Raw genomic sequence first — 24,512 nt, forward strand, 5'->3', positions numbered from 1 at the left:
GTTAATTGTCTCAGAAGACCTAACTTGGGGAGGAGGGGAAGCAAAATATCCAAGCTCTGTTCTGATCTGCAGGTCAAACACATTTTAGCTACTACACCTTCAAAATAATTTAAATCTATGCCGCCTACCTTTATTGTCTATGCCATAGTCTAATGTGAAGTCAGAAGAAACACGCTGGAGTTTCATAATCATTTTTCATGGCCAGTTTTGAAACTGACCAAGAAACAGTGTTAAACACATATATTGAAGGTGAAGGCTGGTAGGGATGGGCAAGAGAAACTGTTTTTCTCTACTTTTTAAAAAAAAATATGTTAACACTTACTGATAAATTTCTTTGTATGGCTTTTTAAAAACTACACACTGGAGTCATACAAATAATGCTATAAAATCATGCGGAATGTGAAGGGGAAAGAATAGCAAAACCAGCAGGCCCATCAGCAAGAGAAATCACTAAATGTCTGTGCTCCACACCAGGACACATGTCTAATAAGAAATGTGGTGATCTGGAGGTGGTGACCTTGGAAGTTAACAGCCTCATCTCCACTCCAGCAGGCTACAAACAGGCTGCTGCTGCTAAGTCGCTTCAGTCGTGTCCGACTCTGTGCAACCCCATGGACTACAGCCCACCAGGCCCTGCCGTCCCTGGGATTCTCCAGGCAAGAACACTGGAGTGGGTTGCCATTTCCTTCTCCAATGCATGAAAGTGAAAAGTGAAAGTGAAGTCGCTCAGTCGTGTCCAACTCTGAGCGACCCCATGGACTGCAGCCTACCAGGCTCCTCCGTCCATGGGATTTTCCAGGCAAGGTACTGGAGTGGGATGCCATCGCCTTCTCCGACAAACAGGCTAGCCACTTCTAAAGAGCTGGAATTTTCCCTTTTAAGTCCCATTAGTAAACCCCCAAGTGGTAATTTTTAATTACTAGCATCTCATGTTTTGAAAAATGACTATCTTCCTAAGTTTTTTCTCAGTTATTGTCTTGAATGGGAAATGCCATAGTCAAGAGAATACCATTCTTTTCAATGATCATACTGATAAATTAAGTGACCAGGAGACACAGGTGGTCTAATAATGTCTTTTGCCAGTAACACTCATCTTCACGTGGTGTCAACAGGATACAGAAATATATAAATTATTTCCATCTATTTAAGCAAAGGAGATACAGACTAAGCATAATTCCTCATACAAAGTGTTGGGGAAAGTGGGCACAAAAATTGGTGCATAGAAAAATTTAGTTCACCTATATTACAGTTTAATTATGCATTTGTCATGTAGCCTGGGAACCTACTAACACTTATTAAATCAGTTATCAGTTTCAGGTAACGAATCTCAAAGCCAACATTTGAAATACAACCTGTTCTTTAACTGGGGACTGCCTTATCAGCTAGATCAAATCTAATTTAGTCCCACTTCTCACCATGGTAATGAGCCCTTTGCAGAAATGCTCAAAGACATTTCACATCTTGAAAATTTGCCTTGTACTTCTTCACCACACAGAATGTCAGGAAAAGCATGCTTCAAAGGTACTATGTAATTAGAATGGCCTTTACAACAGGCACAAAGGAAATCATTTCTATTAAAATTAAGTCTACTTCACAACAATCTTCAGACTGAGTGAACAGCACCAGAAAAAGGAATCCTGAGGTGTTTGGGACCATGTAAGTCTAGTTTTGAAAAGTCTGTTATCTATTACATTGCTTCAGGTATGTTGAAGTCCCTCTCATCTAACTCGGATTGGCTATTTCTTCACTCTGAAAAGATGAAGTGTGCATCTGAGAATCCGTATTTGGCACAGGGGACTGAAATGGGTTTGTTCGTGGCTTTGACGTGGATAGACCATTGCTTCTTGGCCTTGGCTAAGATCAAGTGTCACACAGATAGACCAAGTGTGAAATTTAAAGTGTGAGTCACTCAGTCATGTCCAACTCTTTGCGACCCCATGGACTACAGCCCACCCGGCTCCTCTGTCTATGGGGATTCTCCAGACAAGAGCACTGGAGTGGGTTGCCATGTCCTACTCCAGGGGATTTCCCAACCCAGGGATCAAACCCAGGTCTTCTGCACTGCAGGCAGATTCTTTACCATCTGAACCACTGAAGTTCCAGCTAAAATGAGGCCCTGGATGGAGCCCAGTATACTTAATACTAGAGCCCAGGAGCTACCTCTGGGTCGCCGCTGCATGGACACTCGAGAGCTGAGCTTTAATCCTGTGTTCTACAGGCTTGGCTTTGGGGGGAGCCATTTTGAAATTAAATTTGAAGTCCAGCATCTGCAGAATATCTATGGTTATTTTGGCTAAGTTTTCAGATGCCTGTTTTTTATTAGAAAGCTTTTTTTTAAGTGACTTGCGTCAACAACACTATTGTGTGTTCACCCAAGAAAATAAATGAAAGCATTTAAACTACTTTAATCTCTTCCTTGGCTTCTTGTGACCATATTTCCATAATGGCTACCATACCATACAGATCCTAGTGTATCTGGAAGGATTCTAGCACTAAAACTGTAAGGCTCACTTGCCCCTGGGATCCAGGAAAGAGAGCATCTTGAGAGAAAATGAACACTGAGAGAAGAAGGGCGCTCAGGGAGAAGCAACTGTACAAATTTCACTGGCAGCTCATGGATGTAGCTTGACTAAAAGGTATAAAGTGAATTCAAGGGAGTTCCCTGGCCATCCAGTGCTTAGGACACAGTACTTTACTGCCGTGGTCCAGGTTCAATGCCTGGTAAGGGAAATAAGATCCTACAAGCAACATGGCTATAAATAAATAAGTAAATGACTACACTTAATGAGACCAAAGTTCCAATACATACCATCAAACTTCTTGTAGCGGGAGGCAAATACAGCTTGTAAATGATTGCACTGTTCGCTGACCACACTTTTGAAATCCTCCTTACTTTGTAGGCTGTACTTCTCCTCCATCTCTTGAGAGCAGCAGGTATAACCCTGGAGACAGATTTTCAAATGATCACCTGGAAGAGAAAATGTAGGACAATCAATCTCCAACATAAGTCATCAAGTTCAAGAGGGAAGAGGTTGATTTAGGTGCACATGCTTGGCTTCATCTCTGTCTGTGATATTCCTGCAAAAGCCCAGATGTCAAGATTTTCTTGTTACAGGTATTAAGACACCAGAAGATTGACCTTATGACTGTGTGTGGTGTAGTCACTCATTCATCCAAATACAGACTAATGGCTTTCAATAAATGTAATCTTCAGGTAGCTCGAAGAGTCAAGGAAAATGTCCAAGACACATTCACTCCATAGCAGCTCAATGCACAAACCATCTGCCTCCCCTACACCAACAGCATTCTGTTTGTGGTTTGGACGTGAGAGTCTAGAAAGCTTCTTTTTAATAAACCCCAAACTTCACTCCTGCCTTGTTCCTCTGTCACAGACCAAAATTTACCCTTCGAACAGACCATGCCTTTCCCTTATAATGACTGACAGATACGGTGCCACTCAAAAATAATCCCACCAGGTACCATCACATTAGTTATGCCAATATTAATTGTGTGATATAGGTACCCTTGTATAATTTTCTACTGGTTTACAAGGATTTACTTTCACTGTTCCTCCTGTTGTTGCAGTTCATGTTCCATGATAGACAAAAGGGTTCTGAAAAGCCCTAAGGTCTCAGGAACTCAGGAAGGCGTATACTGAAGACATATGAACCTTTCAATGGTTAAGTGTGAATAATAAAACAAGGGATGAGGAACGAAGAGTAAAATCTGTGTAACAACACTAATCGTGGACATGAACTGGGCCAGGAGCCGACCACTGCTGCTTCTTGGCTGCGGGTGCTTAGAGGAAATAAGTCTTCACCTCGGACAGATAGCAAAGTAGCCTTGTGGCAGGGGCAGACTTCAGATAACATGGTATTGGCAATTTATTTGACTAACACTAGTGTTGTCAACTGCACAGATGCAAATAATTACATAATCAGATATATTCCTGACCATTCTTCCTTCCTGGCAATTAAAAAGTAGGGAGAGTGTTACTGCCAGACAAAAACGGGTTTGCAGCATTAAAGGGCTATTTAAAGAAGAGGAGAAGGGAAACAATCTTCAAATAACTTCCTCATCCAGAAACTACAAAATGCTTCTTTTGCCATTTTGAAACCTTTGGGGTGGGGATGGGGGCTAAGGAAGGATGTGAAAGAGTTTAGAGCTGTGAGGTTGCTGAACATCTTAGATCTCATTAGTGGAAGAAGCCCAGTTTTCTGGAAACACCTTGTTACAACCAAAAACAAAACTGCCTCCTCACTGGCTTAACAAGTTCACAGCAGGTCTTTGGTACTGAGACATCTAATTAGCAAAGAGATACCCAGTTGTCTCCTGGTTTTAGGGTGGAGGATCTCCCCCGCAACACAATCTTCACACAAAAAATAATGCAAAGGTCCCCAACTACTACAGCAAGTACAAGTTACAGTACTTGTAACTGTGTTTAAAAAAAAATCCATATCACACTCACACCCCACACAGAAAATGAACTGAAATACAATGAGAACTTAGGATGTACAAAGCTACATAAATGAATTATAATAAGAGAGCAGCTACTTTTTAAGATTTTCACAGGCTACAAATCATCACAGAGCCACTTCTGCTCATTTGAGCCTTGAATACACCACGTAATCTGTCTGCATTTCTAAAAGGTGTTACTTGAAAATGTAATGTGACATTCTTGTCAGAAGCCCTGTCCAAGACACACTTGTGAATTAAATCCCAAACCATACTTGGGCTACTAGGGATTTGGTGCCATAACCAGTTTTGGCTGATGAGAAGTTCCAAGGGAGGAAAAGGGACAATTCTTGGTGCATCTGAAGAAGAAATTACAGTTCTGCATACTGGTAAGAACTCAAGCAACTCATTTGATTTTTAAAACATAAATAGTTCTACTTTAACACCCAAAAATGATTTCTATGATTCAAAGCCAGGCCATATTGTATCGATGGAAAGACATTCCACTTTGTTGGAGATTGCTTCTAAAATGCTGGGTCTGAATGAGAAATGCCTTTTGTTTCTGGAGATCTCCTCTAAACTTGGTGATCCTATGTACTTCTCATTTAAGAAGGATGTCCCAATTTGGTCTTTAGGCTGAAAGAGTAGGGCACAGGGACATCAGGATCCAATGTGGGACAGGGTGTGAGATCCTGAGAGGAGCTTCTGACACATGCCCTTTCTGAAGAATTCTAGCTTCAAAGCCTGAAGCATTAGAGCCACAGAAGACTTGGGAGTCTTAGTTCATCCAACAGTTCAAGTAAACAGGGCTATGATCTACAGCCATCATTTACCTCCTCTACGTCCCTAACTCAACTTCCTTGCTTCTGGAATGCTGGCTGTGCTCTTCATAGCCTTCTTCTGGTCCCTTACCTCTTCTGTCTGCCTTTCACCCCTTTTCACTCTTCTCATCTTATTCTCTCTTAACCCACTCCACCTCTTTTAACAGCTCATAATGAGAAACTGAAGGACTTTTTGTATTTGTTATACTTGTTGAGAGTTCCCTGTTCTTAAGTTCAAAAGCAGGTGTATTGAAGGCTTTATGGATTTCTAAGGAAGCACCTAAATTAAGTTGCTTTTTGTACATGGCCCTTGATTAGGTTTTTTTCTTTGTGGGTCAGTGGCCCTCAAAAGAAAAAAGGTCCCTTAGCCTTGTCCTCAGAGGCTTGGATGAGAGTCAATGAAGCGTGCTTTTAAAGCCTAACTCTGCGGCATTAAAAACAAAAAAATCACTCGAAAGAGCCAAACTTTTTTCAATCACACCAGCTCGATGTAATTTCTCCTTAGTCCTAATATCAATGCCTTCGTTTTTCAAAGCTGAACAAAGACAATCACAATAAATTACTCCTCAATCCTGCTGAGTGTGGATTGGCTCTTTTTTTTTCTGCAGCACTTCAAATCAATGGTTAAAGAAGCAGGCATTGAGAATGGGGAATCCAGTCCATCCTTTAACACGGATCTGCGGCAGGCAATCTGCAAAACTGGGCTTTCTCATTTTATTTCATTTACTCCTCCCACTAAAGCTGGCTCTGATGTACAGAGGAGGTGCAGCTAACGTCCATTTACTTCTAATTATTCATAACCCACCTACCTATAGAAAATGTTAAAAATGGTGGTTAGGTTCCTGGCCTATTCACTATAAACCTAACTACTTCTAACTGTAATTTCATTTTGAACTCCAACTAGAAGTCAAGAAAATGTCTCTCAGATTCTCACACATTTGGAGGGAGATGGTTATACAGGAATACTTGTAATTACTACTAGGGTATCAGCTTTCTGTACCTGTAGGAGACAGAATAAGTCTATTCAGGATTACTCTGCCAGAGTTCTAAATGGAGGAAACAGCAGCCAGTGTATGGGACACAATGCAGAAAACTCAGGCTTGCCTGCACCAGCACAATTTGGAAGGCAGACATTGTCTGATGCCCAACTGATTTTCCTCAAAACGCAAACCAAATGCCTTTGGTAAATAACAAATATACAAACTGCACCCTAAGGGTGAGCACTGCAGTGAGGGGCATTTGAGAAGAACCGACTGGAAAGTACTTAGAAAAACTGCCAATGTAAGAGGTTCTGATTTTGAAAAAGCCTTTCAAGCAGAAAGGAATTTGGAGAAAACTCAGCTTTTTGTTTGTTTCTGGGTTTTTGCTTTATTAATTTTATTGAAGTATGGTTAATTTACAATGTTGTATTTAATTTCTGCTATTGAACAAAGTGACTCAGTTACACACACACACACACATATACATGTATATTCTTTTCCATTATAATTTACCACAGGACACTGAATATAGTTCCCTGTGCTATATAGGGAACAACCTTGCTTATCCATCTTACATATAATAGCTCACATCTGCTAATCCCAAATTCCCAGTCCTTCCTTCCCCCTTGAATACAAGTTGGTTCTCCATCTGTGTCTCTTTTTGTTTCATAGATATGTTCATTTACACTGTATTAAGACTCCACATATAAGTGACATCATATGGTATTTATCTTTCTCTTTCTGGCTAAGTGTGTTAATCTCTAGGTCCATTTGTGGCTAATGGCATTGCTTCACTCTTTTTAATGGCTGGGTAATATTTCATTATATATAAATACCACAACTTCTTAAACCAAGTCTATTGATGCTCACTTTGCTTCCATGTCTTGGCTATTGTAAATAATGCTGCAATAAACATTGGGGTGCATGTATCTTTTTAGGAGTTTTTATCTTTTCTGAATATATGCCCAGGAGTAGGTGTGCTGGGTCATATGGTAGCTTGTTTTTTTTTTTTTTTTTTAGTTTTTTTGAGGAACCCTCATACTATTCTCCATAGTAGCTATAACAATTTGCATTCCCAGTAACAGTGTAGGAGGGGGGTTCCCTTTTCTCCACACCCTCTCCAGCATTTACTGTTTGTAGATTTTTTGATGATGGCCATTCTGACTGGTGTGGGGTGAGACCTCATTGTAATTTTGATTTGCATTTACCCAATAATTAGCAATGTGGACTATCTTTTCATGTGCCTATTGGCCATCTGTATGTCTTCTTTGAAGAAATGTCTATTTAGGTATTGTGTCCTTTTTTAAAAAAAATTTGGTTGTTTGGGGATTTTGTTATTGAATTGTGGGAGCTATTTGTATATTTTGAAAATTTGGCCCCTGTAGGTTGCATCATTTGCAAATACTACATCCCAGTCTGTAGGTTGTCTTTTTTTGTGTTTTGTTTATGGTTTCTTTTCCTGTGCAAAAGCTTGTAAATTTGATTAGGTCCCATTTGTTTATTTTTTCTTTATTTCTATTGCCTTGGTAGAGTGACCTAACAAAGGTACAATTTATGACAATCTTTTGCCTATATTTTCTTATAGGAGTTTTGTGGTATCTTGTCATTTTTGTGTATGTTGTAAGAGTGTATTCTAGCTTCACTGATTTACATGTACTGCCCAACTTTCCCAACACCACTTGAAGACAATCTTTTCCTCATTGTGTATTCTTGCCACCTTTGTTGAAGATTAATTGTCTCTTAAGTGTGTAGGTTTATTTCTGGGCTCTCTATTCTGTTCCACTGATCTAGATGTCTGTTTTTGTGCCAATACCACACTGTTTTGATAGGTGTAGCTTTGTATAATTGTCTGAAGTCTGAAAGGGTTTTGCCTCCTACTTTGTGCATTTTCCTCAGAATTCCACTGGCAATTCTGAATCTTTTGTGCTTCCATATAAATTTTAAGATTATTTGTTCTAGTTCTATGAAAAATTTCATGGGTAATTTGATAGTAATTGCATTAAATCTACAGATCGCTTTTTGACCAGTTTAACAACATTAATTTTTTCAATCCAAGAGCATGGAATATCTTTCCAATTCTTTGAATCATCTTCAATTTCCTTTATTAATGTTTTATATTTCTCAGTGTTTAATTCTTTCACCTCCTTGGTGAGGCTTATGAAAACTTAGCTCTTGACAAGCAGTTTTAAAGAAGTGAATTTTTAAAACTTCCAAATACCTGATACTATCTGAGTCTTTCATTCTGCAGGTCTATGGTAGTCTGGGGATAAGAAGACTGATACAGGGAGTTGGAAATATGGGTTTGAGTCTCAGCCCTACTTGATTCACTGTAAGCTTGAGGGAAAGTCACTTGCCCACTGGAGGCTGAGCCCTTTGTAAAGAGGGAAGCATTGTGAATACAGTGGAATAATAAAACCAAGACAGAAATGAAGAACATCTATTATACTGATAAGCTACTAAAGTTCTCCAGGAAGAGGCTTCACTGATGACTTGTACTTTGTGAGGGAGAGGGCCTAGAAGAGGGGCATCTTCTTTCTTCTAGGTATTACAGGGAAATTTCTTATTGGAAGTGGAATTTAGGGGAATAAAGATAGCCAGAAGAGAAAGCATTATCAATTAGAAGTTGAGTGGCATGCATAAGTGACAGGGAACTGATGACAAGTAAGTACAGACATTTATTTATCTAAAGGGCCTTCAGAAGCAAAGCCTTGTCTTAGGCCAGACATGATGACGAGATGTAATGTGGTGCCCCGGCTGGGATCCTGGACCAGAAAAAAAAAACATTAGGGGAAAACACACAAAGGAAATCACACAAAGACTTACATGCAAATGTTAATAGTATTATTCATAATAGCCAAATGTCCAACAATGGATGGATAAACACAATGGGATGTATCTGAACAATGAAATATTATTCAGCCATAAGAAGGAAAGAAGTTCTGAAATGTGTTCCAATATGGTGAACTCTTGAAAATACTGTATTAAGTGAGTGAGCCACTTGCAAAAGTCCATATATTCTATGATGCCACTTATGTGAAATGTCCAGCCTAGGTCAATCTATAGAGACAGAAAGTGGTTGCCTGGAGCTGAGGGGGGAGGGTGACGGTCAGGGGTGAGAAGTAAGGAAGGGGTTAAAGCTTAAAGGTATGATTTCTCTCTGGGATAATGAAAATGTTCTAATTGATGTTGGTGATAAACACACAATTCTGTGAGTATTTTAAAAGCCACTGTATACTTTAAATGGGTGAATTGTTTGGGTTATAAATCGTATCTCAATGAAACCATTAATTTTAAAAATGTACTGGTTGTTAATAATGCATCAATATTGGTTTGTCAATTGTGTCAAGGTACTACAGAAACATATGATGTTAATAATGGGAGAAACTGGATGTGGGGTACAGGAAAACTCTGGGCTCTATCTTCCCAAATTCTGTAAATCTAACACTTCCAGGATAAAGATTTTTTCTTTCTTTTTAAAAAGCAAGCTTCAGATTACAAAGTAAAAAGGATAAATATGTGGGGGAGTTGCCTTCCATCAATATTACATCAAACACTTGATTTAATCCTAATATTGGGGAATCACATCAAGCTATTATTTGCTGGGGTAATTTTCCTAATCCCTCAATTGCTACTTTACTCTTTTCCTAATTTTTATTTGTTCTGAAGTAAACAATTCCTAGCCATTGGTCACATGGGTTGCCAAAATAGTTTCTGTTCACTTTCTCGATCTAAATTCATGGAGCCACAAAGTGAGCTAAAACACAGGTTGCTGTATAACTCCAGCCCCTCCAGGTTACCTAAGAACCCCAGGAGGAATATACAATGCTCAGCTTCATGGGAACAAAGAAACAAAATCTCTAAAGGTTTTAATAATCCCAGGGGGGTGAGGGAATGTATATATTAATCCATCCTTCCTCCCTTGCAAAGCAGCAGTGAAATGACTGAAAGTAAAGTGCTCTGCACATCCAAAGCCTGAAGTCACTTGACCTAAACCTTAATAATAAAGCACATAAATTATAGTCATTATGGAGATGTATGATTTGAGATCGCCTACCAATCAGTAGGAGAAATGCAGCTAGTGAGCATTTTGAAAAACCTTGCCAAAATATAGCTCTGGAGGGCTTAGCTGCCAATTATTTTTAGGTCCACTAATCCTGCAAGGTTCTCTAGCAGGCCAATCAGAAACACATACATTTCAAACGTCAGTTTTATTATATTTTTCTAAGAATACTTCATGTAAGTGTAGCTGGAAGAGTTAGGGTTGCTACTTTCAAACTCCACACTTCATTTCAGGGAGCTTGCAACAGCTTTAAAACCCACTCCAGACTGAAATCAAGCAGGGCTTTATATTGCTTTATACTGATAAGCAAATTATGAACCTAAGTTTTTATCCGACAATCTTAAAACCCCATTTTAACTGTACCAAAGGTTTACTAAAGTAAGGCACATCAACCAAACTGAGTGAATGGCCTGAAATGCATACTTTGACCTTATGTTACCATTACTTTAGAGCAGCCAGAGTGACTGCATCTATTTTGCACATTTCCAACCACTTCATCCAGATCTAGGACTCAACAGGAATAATAATACTGGAAATTAACCCAAATCTCTTCAACAATTCTGAGGATCCAGTAAATACCACATAAGCAGTCGTTTCTAATAAAAGGCTCACTGAAAGGTATTGGGGATCTTGGATCAGGGGAGGGGGAGCAGGAGGCAGGAAAAGAAGGTCTCTTACTTGTTTTGCAAGTAACAAAGAACTTTCATGTCAATGAGTCAGGTAGCATCATTTCAGAGTTTCTTGCAAATACTAATCTATGATTTTCCATTGGGCTCATCATTTAACAGAAAGCTTGAGACCAAATATGCCTATTTCATATTCAACTACAAATAAAAGGTAGCCTAGAGAGGAAACACTACTGGCTAGAACATTTTCTTCTTTGGTGCCCAATGGTACTTCTTTCTGGAACCTATGTACCCACGCTGTGTGTCCAAATTCCTGGTAGACCAAGGCCTTGGGAAGGCCATTTCTAAGACAGTTCAAAGGCCTCAGACATCTCTAAGACCAGGCTCAGAGGAGTCTCAGGATGGGGCGATGCTGGCCACCAGCATCTTGTCCTTCCTCTGCACCCCTAGTGTAAGTCATAAGATGGTCTCTGTGAAGTCTCCTGCAGACAAGCACATCAGACCTCAGAGGAAGGCAAGGGAGAAGGCATCCTCAGAAAAAACACTATGTTCCTTTCCCCCTCCTCCCAGGGGCTGATTGAACACCACACTTCTAATAGGGAGCGATTTTCCTTATTATTTCCCACTCATCTCTAAAGAATCCCCCGAGAGCCTCATTCTAAGATAATCTGCCACAGACATTGAGGTTTCACAGCAAGATTAGAAAGGGTCAACATCTGGGTACCAACTTTATTCCATGTGTAGGAGAAAAATGCAGTCGGTGAGCGTATCTTATATGGTGGGATCTAAAAAGAAATGATACAAATGAACTTACTCACAAAACAGAAAGAGACTCAGAGACTGTATTTATGGTTGCTGGTGGGAAAGATGGGGGCAATGGATAGTTAGGGAGTTTGGGATGGACAGGTACACACTGCTATATGTAAAATGGATAACCAACAATCACCTACTGTATAGCACATAAACTCTGCTCAATGTTATGTGGCAGCCTGGATGGGAAGGGAGCTTGGGGGAGAATGGATACATGTATATATATGGCTGAGTCCCTTCACTGTTCACTATCACAACACTGTTTGTTGATCGTGCTAAGTCGCTTCAGTCATATACGACTCTGTGAGACACTATGGACTGTGTAGCCTACCAGGCTCCTCTGTCCATGGGATTCTCCAGGCAAGAATACTGGAGTGGGCTGCCACGCACTCCTCCAGGGATCTTCTGGACCCAGGATTGAACCCGTGTCTCTTTTGTCTCCTGCACTGGCAGGTGGATTCTTTACCACTACAGCCCCCTGGGAAACCCTGATCAGCTATACCTGGATACAAAATTAACAGTTTATTTTAAAAAATGTAGTTGGTGGGGAGGCTTATCAATACCAGACACTTGATCTAATACAAATATGAATACCTTTTGTTTTATAGACATGTCACAGGTCGTGTGGGTCATGAATATTTTTAACATATTTTCTCTTTTTTTTTCCATGCTTCTTTTCAGCTTGGGTAACTAGAAAAATAAAAACCCTCCTAAGCTTCTCTTTACTCACCCCTTTTCAAGACATACCTAAAATTCCTCTCTCCAGAATAGCGTGCAAATAGGTTTTCAGTAAATCTACTTTCTAGTGAAAATATACCTAAAGAACAACATAGTCATTCATTAGGAATTCTCCCAAAGATATTTCTCCAAATGGCTATTTAGAATGCTTTTACTTTGAATGATAACAAGGTTCACTGACTCACATAAAGAAAAATGATTCTCTAACAACAGATTTCAAGCCACATGAACCAGTCTTTAAAATTCTAGTCAGGAGACTTTCCCCAGTGAAGGGGGGCCAGGTTCAATCCCTGGCCAGGAAAATTGATCCCACATGCCACAACTAAGACCTGATGCAGGCAAATAAATAAATAAATACATTAAAAATTCCAGCCAGATATCAATGAAATAGATTAGTTTGCACTTCATTACAACCCTTAAAATCCACTTTCACAAAATTCTTGTTAAGGGTCACTGTAAGTTACAGGTTACCCTAATACAGAATTGTTTCAAACTGTGGTCCTGGAGAGTCTCTTGGACAGCAAGGAGATCAAACCCATCAATGCTAAAGGAAATCAACCCTGAATATTCATTGGAAAGACTGATGCTGAAGCTCCAATACTTTGGCTACCTGGTATGAAGAGCCAACTCACTGGAAAAGACCCTGATGCTGGAAAAGATTGAGGGCAGGAGGAGAAGGGGCTGACAGAGGATGAGATGGTTGAATAGCAACACCAACTCAACAGACATGAGTTTGAGCAAGCTCCAGGAGATGGTGACAGACAGGGAAGTTTGGCAAGCTGCAGTCCATGGGGTCGCAAAGAGTCAGACATGCCTGAGAGACTGAAGAACACTACAGATCTGCATGTAAGGACTCTTGGTCTCCATTCCCATGGACATGGGCATGGACCACAGTTCAATAGGGGTTCATTTTTATAACATGAGAGAAAAACTCAGCCTTAGCACATCTTAGCACAGGCAGATGGAAGAAAGGCAGAGCCCTTGTTTTGAGGGTTTCCCCAACCCTCAAAAAAACCCTCCTCTTCACCATTATCTAGTATCCTCACACCTGGGCCTGCCACGCCTGGGACAGTCCCCTAGAATTCATTCCCATTTTGTTGCCAAAAGTAAAGTACACTTCCTTTCCTAGGCCATTTACTAAAGTTTTAAGCAAAATTTTCTTCATCCTAATTTTGGAGAGAATGCCACTTTAATGTAGCTATACAGAGACTTGACTTATTATCCCTAACCCTCTGCATCCTGCCTCTAAGCCAATCGTAGTACTTGGTGAAACAGTCCCACAATTCTATGGTGATAGCAGTTATTTTACATTGCCTTGGCTTGGTGCAATCCCAGGAGAAGCTTTTTGAAAGCCTAGATAGATCAAGTTCACTGGTTTCCCTTCATCCACATATGCTTTAGTCTCTGGGAAAACACAAGGTCATTAGTCAAGCAGAGACTCCGCTTATAGAAATGATCTTGGCCTTCCTAGAAGATTAAATTTGCTTAACTTTCCATGGTCTCATTCTTTATTATATCGTCTACCTGCCTGTCTTTATAAGTGAGGCATCCCAGGTCTAACTGGGATTTATTTTAATGGTCATCTCCCTATTTATTCTAATGGCTGTCTCCTTGACACCAACCAACTCCCCAATCTCACCTTTCAGAATCTCTCCTTTGGGCTCAGACCTGTTGATTAATTATATTTTATTTGTTCATTAGAATTAGAAAATTCAGTATATTTACTACTTCAACCAGTCCACCTGAAGAGACTATCTGGAAATGAAACCCTGTCCTAAAATTTTTCCCAAGTCTGATATAGACTTGATTCACTTCTCCAAAACTAACCTTTGGCCCAATTTGGCAGCACAAAAAATTGGGGGCGCTTAATCTAGTATTTTTACCTGGTGTGTCTTACATGCCAGACACCATTCCTCAGTGCAGAAGGCAAAATGCTTGGGGCTCCACCCTCTTGAAAATGACAAGATAATCTGACGTGGACTTTATTGTTCTTCTATAGGCTTTTTCTCTCTCCCTCTTACTATATATTCTGAATTACTCCACTCCTCCATCCCCTCCCCAAAAGATCTCTCTCTGTGGTCTCCTGATCTTATCTAGAAACAACTCAAGTTCAAAAGACAGGAGAAGAGGTGATTCTATCCCAGGTAAATCCACCACAACTCATGCATCTTACACTGAGGCTTCAAGAGATGTGCCTTATAGTAGGTCCTTTTGACAAGCTGGGAGAGAGTTACATATTCATATATAATACCTTGCCAGATATGCTGTGGCCATTTTTTGAGTCCTCAACAGTAACAGAATATATTAGTTTAGACTCAAAGCAAAATCTTGCAATGAGCAAATTCCTTAAGGATCTATTTCTGCTGCCTTTCTTGGTCAATAAAGCAAAATCCACAAAGGAAAAGCTTCACACAAATGCTTTAGCTATTCGGCTTGCCAAATCAGGTCACTAACCACTCAAATTAATTTTAAAACCCCATCTTGCAGACAATGTTCATGCTTTGATTTTTGAAAAGTCTGTGAATCTAAACTTGATCCCTTGATGATGAACTTCCCTAACCTTAATATCCAATAGTCAATAAATCACTGGTGTGACACCCCATTCAATTTTTGCTGCTGTGGTCTCAGGAGAGGAGCTTTTATGCCCTCAAGTGACTGACACACCAAACAGCAAAGGAACTGAGATAGTATACAATTCCTTTCTATCATGCTAGGAAAAAATCCCTGTTTGTTCTGGGCTCTGAAACTCCAATAAAAAGGTACTTAAATGTAAGGTATCAGTTAGGAAATTCTTCGGCTGGGCTGCCATGCCAGTCACCTACCATTTTCCTCTGGTTTAAGTATCACAGAGAAGGGAAAAGTAAGGGCAGATCTTGGGCACTAAATTAACGGATTAATGTGATTACTTATTTATGACACAAACACAAATTTACAGAAGAAGATGGAAAAGTGATTGCCCTTGCCAGCAAGTGACAAGGAAAAGAGAAAAGCCAGTTGTTTGCTGTGTTCAAGTCCCCACAGGCCTATTCAATTCCTGACCATCCTCAGATACAGGCCTGCCAGATCCAGGGCCACAGAGATAGATATGATGTTCCAGAAAGCAACTAGTACATTGGAGGTGATCTGGCCCTGTTTCCTGCAGAACTGTCAGAAAACTAGGTATAAAGGGGTTTCCTGTTCCATTTTTTGCTTTGGGTGGGGATGAAAGGAGAGAGGCCATTCTGGTTTGAGCCTCAAAGAAGACAGGAAGGTTCCTGCCTGAGAGTTGCCATTGGAGACACTAAAGAACAGTCACAGGACCTAAGAGAGCCACCAGAGCATCAGAATCTGAATCTGGCCAGGACACAGTCTGGAGGCCTGATGTTCACCAATTCAAGGCATCAAACAGCTTTCCACAGCCTGGAGCAATGGGAGAGTAAGCATCTGTTTCATTATTTCAATATCCAACTTGTTTTCCATAAATCTCTGGGGCCATTGGCCAACTACTCCCTTATAAAGCAATTGATCTGGTCAAATATCTGATCCCAAAGAAGTTCCAACTACTCCTCCAGTCTGAGAAGGTGACCCATCCGTAAAGGGGGATGGGGGAGGTGCTGGTGGCAGGGGTAGGGGAGAGAGAGACAGCAAGAACTAAAGAGAAATGGGTCCAGGGAAAGAAAAGGAAACTGGTATAGGACCCAAGGCTGAGTACTGGGAGGGCCACCCAAAGCTGATGCTAGCACCAGGGCCTCAAGTTCACGGTAACCCCCATCAAGCAGAGGGACATGTTTTTCTCTTTAGTTTCCATTACACAGAGTCTGCAGATGGCATACTGCATTACTACTGCAATTATTGACTATAATTATTGTGAAAAGTCTTTGAAGTGATAGCAAAATTATTAAAATGGCCCCTCTTAGAAAAGAAGGGCAATAAACACAGTCTCCTTTGCAAAATTCAAGGACCCAGTTTCATACTGGGACTTTCTGCCAGAAAAGAGTATGTCACTTTAATATACTTGTTTTCGGCTCCTCTCCTTGAAGATGTTTTATCCTATGTGAAAAACGAACAATGGTACGTGGTTCTTAAAGGTACTTCAAAGGAAAATAAAACTAAAGTAACCTTTTCCTTGCAGACACACATATATTTGTGCAAGTTTGTAGTTTTTCCAGACCCCACAGTAACCCAAGAGAGGCAATTTTTTAAACTGTCTTTGAGGATGAAAACAAATGCCGAGTGATATTAAATGTCCATCTCTTTTAAAGATAACAGTGTGCTTATCTGTTTGAATTAGAAAACATTTTAGTGTACTTAAATGAGTATTGGTAACTAGCAATAATGAATAGAAAATAGCTTTCTTTATCCCTTTTCATAGAACCATAAATTGTGCACTTGAAAAATTGTATTTTTATTTTTCACTTGAAAAATAAAATCTATTTAATCTTACATTCTAACTCTGAGTCAAGGTAGCATGATCCCAAACTACAGCCAATGTTACAGGAGCATATGCATTGTTGTTCATTCGCTCAGTCATGTCCGATTCTTTGTGACCCCATGGACTGCAGCATGCCAGGCTTCCCTATCCTTCACCATCTCCCAGAGTTTGCTCAAACTCATGTCCATTGAGTCGGTGATGCTATCCAACCATCTCATCCTCTGTTGCCCCCTGCTCTCCTGCCCTCAATCTTTCCCAGCATCAGGGTCTTTGCCAATGGGTCAGCTCTTCACATCAGGTGGCCAAAGTATTGGAGCTTCAGTTTCTGCATTACCACAGTTCAAGATTTTCAATCATATTCTGGAATCTGTTTCAATGTAGTGAGGAAAGGCCATTTCAAAAGCTGAAGCCCACTCAATGTCCAGCAACTATTTATATAATATTTACATTGTGTTAACTAAAGAGCCTCTTGATGAAAGTGAAAGAGGAGAGTGAAAAAGTTGGCTTAAAGCTCAACATTCAGAAAACTAAGATCATGGCATCCAGTCCCATCAGTTCATGGCAAATAGATGGGGAAACAGTGGAAACAGTGGCTGACTTTATTTTTCTGGGCTCCAAAATCACTGTAGATGGTGACTGCAGCCATGAAATTAAACGACACTTACTCCTTGGAAGGAAAGTTATGACCAACCTAGACAGCATATTAAAAAGCAGAGACATTACTTTGCCAACAAAGGTCCGTCTGGTCAAGGCTATGATTTTTCCAGTGGTCTTGTATGGACTATAAAGAAAGCTGAACGTTGAAGAATTGATGCTTTTGAACTGTAGTGTTGGAGAAGACTCTTTAGAGTCCCTTGGACTGCAAGGAAATCCAACCAGTCCATCCTAAAGGAGATCAGTACTGGGTGTTCATTTGAAGGACTGATGTTGAAGCTGAAACTCCAATACTTTGGCCACCTGATGCGAAGAGCTGACTCACTGGAAAAGACCCCGATGCTGGGAGAGATTGAGGGCAGGAGTAGAAGGGGACGACAGAGGATGAGATGGCTGGATGGCATCACTGACTCGATGGACATGGGTTTGGGTGGACTCTGGGAGTTGGTGATGGACAGGGAGGCCTGGTGTGCTGCAGTTCATGGGGTTGCAAAGAGTCAGACAAAACTGAGCGACTGAACTGAACTGAAATATTATAAATAATCTACAGATGAGTTAAAGCATGTGGAACGATGTGCTAGGATGTTTGTGGATTTTGGTTTCCTGGGGGATCTTGTAACCATAAACCCCCACCCCAAGGAATGGCTGTGTATTTCTCAGAAGGGGGATCCTTTCTATGCCTTGGGGTTCAACTATATTTAATTAAAGGAAGAGTATTTTCCTGTTGTGATTATTACTTCTGCTACTACTACTACAGCTACTATTATTAGGCTTAGGAACCATTATTTCTAAAAATTACAGAAAAAACCAGCAATTTAGCTTAATTTAGCCAAAACACAGACTGTCCCTTGGTAAAAATTCAGGCTATAGCAATATCACTCTGGGATTACAGGTTAGAGAACCTTTTCTTTAGTTTTAAAATGACTGTTATACTGTTGGGAGACTTAAAAAAAAAATTAATAAAGGTTGATTCATATGAAGCTGCCATTATTTCAGGTCAAAAGGGTGAAATACCAGCAATAGCCTAGCCTAATATTTTGAGGAATCAACTCTGCATCAATACCTAAGTATTCTTACATGTAAAGTATGAATCATTTGCATTCTAGGACTCCTGCACTCACAAATACAAATCAAAAGGTTGAAATAAGACACTCCTATTTACTTACTTAAATAAGCATCTTACTTTAAAAAAAGAATATGCATGCCTGGAGTACGTACCAAGTTAACTGCACTATCCTGACAAATGATCAGTTCTTTCTTACTAGCCAATCATTTTGTTGAAAGAACACTCTGCTCTATAAGATAAAGGTGAATGATTCAGAAATTTAGAATATCTAAGGATAAATGTGTGTCAAATAAAAACCAGGAAAAAAAAAAAAAACACTCACCCTGAGATGAAGGGAATTCGTTCCCTATCACATCAAAGGAAGGGAGAACAAAGATGGAAATGACAGCTCCCTGCACAATTGTGGTGCATTTAAGTGCTGATTTTTTGATGTTGCTGATGAGAGTATATTGACCTCAGAGCGTCTGTCAGTTTATTACCTGATCACCTCCTTCTACTCGCTTTATTTCTTTGCTATTTCTGTCAAACAGGTCTTCCTCTACTGGGTTTTAGACTGGGACCATAGATTTCCCTCTATTATCCCTCACAATTGTGCCTAAGGTTTATGGACATGAGTGAGAAAAGGAAAATTCATCACCATAATACTTACTTGCCAGGATGTGTAGGCAAGGTTTGGAGAGATAAAAAAATGCTTCCTGAACAAGTGTTTTTATGGCGGGGGTGGTGGGGGTGGTGGGGGTGGGGGGGTGGGGGGTGGGATATGCAGGGAGGGAGGGAGGGGAGAACAGGGGCCTGAGATACCCTGGCCTTGATCCTGAGTAGTCTACACAACTCCGGCACTGAGGAACAGGATAAAGAGTATATAATGGGGATCACAGCCCTATGCAATTCAACAACTCATCGGGAGAGGAAAAGAAAAGTGCAAAACACAATGCATGGATTCCCGCCCCCCCCCCCCCCCCCGATTTTAGAGTAAGAAGCTATGACAAAACCAGGCATTATTGAGGGTTTTAAAAAAAAGAGTTCAAAAAGTAAACAACATGCTAGATGTCTGGAGACTAGTTTGAAAATCGGGGGTGAGGGGAAGAGTCCTTTACCTGTTACTTCAGAGTTAAGTGCTCCCAAGCACTTATATTTTGAAAGAGGGCTGGAGAGAGAGAGAGAACTCTGAGAGAAACTTCAGCACAGCTAAAAGGCCAGAGTAAAAAAGAAGTGAAGGTATCTTGATGAAATAAAAAGCTAATTCCAGACTGGGTATATAGAAAAGCCCAAAAGACATGCAGGTTAGACACAAAATCAAAATTAGGCAGGAGCACCTTGCAAGAGATTGCCAAGTCAACAGAGTAAGAGGCTCTTTCTCTCTATCAAAGAGAGGAAGCCATTTAGAGCATCCAAGGACTCACTTAATCACAGTCACAGAGCTAAAAAGGAGACGGGTTGAGAGACTGAATGAATTCTTTGTCTTGGAGGTTCGCATTCCCAAAGCAGAACACTGAACTCGGCAGGTCAGAGGTACTAGATCAAATGGTGGTAAACACGATGCTATGCATCTAATCACAAACCAGGAGTAGAGAAATCACTGGGACCAGATGGTATCCACCAGTCAGTTTTGAAGTAACTCAAGGGTGAGACTGTTTCGGCCAACATGTGTAGGCCATCTTTACAAACAGCCACTGCCCGAGACTGGTGCTTGTCAATGCAATTCCTATTCATAAGAAGGGTTCCAGAGGGGACCCTGGGAAGTAGAAACCAGTAGGGCTCATTTCCGAATCAAGTAGGCTGGCCAACTTTCTGATAAAGGTGAAATCACTGCATATTTACAAAAATAAACCCGATGGAGGAGACACAACACCAAATATTTTGGCAAAGGAGAAAATTCCTGTTCATCTAATAAACCAGAGCTTGCCGGGTTGGTGAGGCAAGGAGAATATGCCTTTGAATAAATGGGACCCTGAATATACAATTTATGGAGGGTGCTAACAGAAAGCATTTACCATGTACCCGTGCTCCCGTATACTGGCACTGAACCTTAAAAGATACAAAAGAGATAAGCAGAATGCCAAAGTTTTAAAAGAGGCTTTAAGTGGACTTCCCTGGTGGTTAAGTGGCTGGGACTCTGTGCTTCCAATGCAGGGGGCCCGGGTTCAAACCCTGGTCAGGGAACAAGATCCCATGTGCTGTAACTAAGACCTCATGCAGTCAAATAAATAAATAAATATATATATAAAAAAAGAGGCTTTAAGAGTATTCTTTTTATTGACTCCTCATATATTAAACTCATTCAATAAACAACCCCAGAAGCATAGCAATCTCTCACTTACACATTGCTTCAAGTTTTGAGACAATCCAATGAGCAAGAGAAGCCTGACTTTAACAACAACAACAATGGGGGGTGGAGGTGGGGTGCAGGGACAAAGTCTGTGAAATTTACTGTAGAATATTGGAGCCACCCTCTGGGACATAGCCTTTATTTTGCACACAAATATTCCAGTTTCCTATTTAACCCACTCTGCTGCTGCTGTCTGATTTCTAGACGTTCAGTTCTGCCTTGGGTGAAAAAGGACAAAGAGGGAACCCAAATCAATGACAGCTCAAGTGACGGCTGAAAAGGGAGGCAGAAGCCACAGAGGCAGAACAGTACGGGGCCATTTAGCTTAGGGGCAAAGAGTTCCTTCAAAAAGCCCTAACGACATGACCACATTAGAGCATCATTTATTAAATGATTTTCATGATGGCCCTGGGTCTTCTTTAACTAATTAATTATGATTTTTATCATTCTATTTAATTAGGCAAGAGAATAAATATTTCCAAGATATTTTCTCAGAGGTGTTTAGAACATTTTATAAGTTTGTTTGATGTGTAAGAGAATAATCATCTAGAAAAATTTGTTACCCCAAATATTTCCTTTTTAGAGGAAGCAACACAACCAACACATAACATTTTAATGTCACAAGGGTAAGGTCAACAGTTGTCTGAGGCTACAACCCAAGAGCTTCATGAAAAGTTCTAGATGTGTTCAAAGAGAGATCAGTGGGGCAATTCATTAGGGAAAACTGGCTTCTTTTGTATACATTTAAATCCTTAGATTTTATGTTTCAACAAAACATTCCTCTTCCTTTCACCTGAGTGTGGTGTCCATACCAGAGATACAACTGACCAGAGTGCTGTTTTTTTCCTTTCAAAGGACATCAAACGGCTGATTCATATTACCAAAAATGTTAATCCCAGAAGATTTAAAAGAGAAGAGTTAAGTAAACATGAAAATAAGGTCTATTTCTCAAAGTGGGCTTATTTCTTCAAACACCTACTTTCTCATTTGGGGAGAGACACTCTGCTATCTGCACTTCAGATCATTCTTTATTTCTCTCAAGACAACCCTATCCTAGTGAAGGAAATTGATCTGAAACATCCAAGAAGAAAGCAAAAATAAGATCCTGAAGTGGAGCAATCTCTCAAACCACATGCCTTTAGAAGAAGCACACACCAGGAAAAACACCACTGCTGTCTGAAGTACTCCAGGGAAATGAAATGGAAGAAAACCTGGGTAATATCAAAGACCAAAATAACCAAAGTTTCTGGAAAACAAAATTGCATAAGTTTTCTCATTCATTCATTTTACAGTACCCATGCCACAGTTGCTCATCTCTCCCAAAAGAGAACAAGTGACAAGGCAGGACTCAGCAAGGAAAAGACCCCTAAACAAATTAAACACAATTTGAAAGTCGCTCAGTCGATCCTCCAGGGGATCTTCCCAACCCAGGGATCGAACCCAGGTCTCCCGCATTGCAGGTGGATTCTTTACCAGCTGAGCCATAAGGGAAACAATACAGAAACCAAAACCATGAAGAAAAAGGACACAGAAGGGAAGAAGCTGGAGCCAGCAGTAACTCACTATTTCTCGTTCTACTGCCAGGACCAAATGCCACTTGCCAAACCTGTACCCTACATGTAACACAAACACAATACAAATGTTCTATGCTGGTAAGAACAAGTTCAGCACGGTTTTACAATTTTAAAGGGCCCCGATTTGGATACTGAGTAATGCCTTGCTAAAGAAGGGGTGGAAAGCCTACATGCTGCCAGCATTTCTGAGGGGAATGAGCCTCCTTGATGAGAGATGTCCTGAAAACGGTCCCCTGGGATGGCTTGCTCACACAAGCTTTATTTCCTGAAAACCTCCATGATGATGACTTTTCAGAAAAAGCTTGTACCCTCCTTGCTTCCTCTCAGAGGGATGAATGGGTGCTGCTGTGGATCTGCATAGCTGCCTCCCACTACAAAGAACAGGTTAAGTCAGGGACTTCCCTGGCAATCCAGTGGTTAAGACTCTGTGCTTCCACTGCAGGGGGTGTGGGTTCCATCCCTGGTGGGGGAACTAAGATCTCACAGGCCCCTTGGCCAAAAATAAATAAATAAAACAAGTAACAGGTAAGTCAAGTCAGGCAAGCCAGCCTAAGGGCAGAAGGAGTTTGGTGTGTGGGGTGTGTGTGCCAGAGACGATGCTCCTATTGGTAAAAACAAATGGTGATGAGGGACAGAAAACTGAGGAATGACTGAGAGCTGGGAATGCCATGACAGAGAGGCCAAGGGGTGCATGGGTAAATTATTGTCAATTCCTGGCCTGGATCACTAATACAAATTACCCTGACATTCATGCCCTTGCCCAACAGTCTGAAAAACCATATTTGTTTTTTTCAAACATATAGCTCTGCTATCGGCTGAATATTTGTGTACCTCCACCTCCCAAACTCCTATGTTGAAACCTAACCCCCCAATGTGATGGTATCTGGAGCTGGGGCCTTTGGGAGGTGATTAGGTCATGAGGGTGGAGCCCTCATGAATGGGATAAGGGACCTTATAAAAATATTCCAGGGGCTCTCACTAGACAGTGACTCTGCTGCTGCTGCTAAGTCGCTTCAGTCGCCTCAGACTCCTTGCAACCCCATAGATGTTGCCCACCAGGCTCCTCCGTCCCTGGGAATCTCCAGGCAAGAACACTGGAGTGGGTTCCCATTTCCTTCTCCAATGCATTCATGCATGCTAAGTCGCCTCAGTTGTGTCCGAATCTGTGCCACCCCGTGGACAGCAGCCCAGCAGGCTCCTCCATCCACAGGATTCTCCAGGCAACAATACTGGAGTGGGCTGCCATTTCCTTCTCCAAGACACTGACTCTAGACACTCACTAGACTCTCCTGGCACCATGGTCTTGGACTCTAGAACTGTGGGAAAAAAATTCTGTTAAGTCACCGAATCTATGGTATTTTTGTTATAGCAGCTCAAAGAGACTAAGCCAAGTTCCATTTCTTTCTTTCACCCTTCTCCAGACATCCTCAATCCTTTTATTATGAAAAAGGATATGCTGTTTTTTCCACTGCTCATTTCCCAACATCACCCTTCATTCTCTGGGAATGGAAAACGGTGAAATAAGCTTGTATGTTAGTAATGCTATCAAAGTTTCCAAGTACTAAAAACTAGAAGGGACTTAATGATCTTGAGATCACGTTTCCTCAGTCTGTGGAGGAGGAAATGAAGTTCTCTGCCAATGTGGATGAACTTGTGCAAGGTGGCACAACTTATTTGGTTAAGGGGGAGCCTGGTGGGCTGCCATCTATAGGGTCGCACAGAGTCAGACATGGCTGAAGCAGCAGCAGCTGCAGCACTCTGGTCTCTTGTGGTCCGGGTTGTAATTCTTGAATCCCATCAGTCAGGTGAACCCTGACATTAGCCATTTGAGAACTGGACATCAGAAACGACACTAACATGCTTCTTTCCACATCCACCCCACCAACTTCTAAAAATCCTAATATAATTCACATACTATACACTTTGCCCATTTAAAGTGTACAATTCACTGGGTTCTGGTATGTTCATAGAGTTTTGCAACCATTACA

General features: G+C 40.8%; 1 protein-coding gene across 1 annotated transcript in view; it reads right to left on the minus strand.

The window, feature by feature from the left end:
- The window catches only part of GPC4 (glypican 4), a 107,491-nt gene that overhangs the window by 32,203 nt on the left and 50,776 nt on the right, over nucleotides 1-24,512 (minus strand). Inside the window, exon 2 of the mRNA XM_061136041.1 lies at nucleotides 2,810-2,968. Coding sequence (XP_060992024.1) covers nucleotides 2,810-2,968 — 159 coding nt within the window. The remainder of the gene's footprint in view (nucleotides 1-2,809; nucleotides 2,969-24,512) is intronic.

Source organism: Dama dama, chromosome X, assembly GCF_033118175.1.
Source record: "Dama dama isolate Ldn47 chromosome X, ASM3311817v1, whole genome shotgun sequence".
NCBI classification, from domain to species: Eukaryota; Metazoa; Chordata; class Mammalia; order Artiodactyla; family Cervidae; genus Dama; species Dama dama.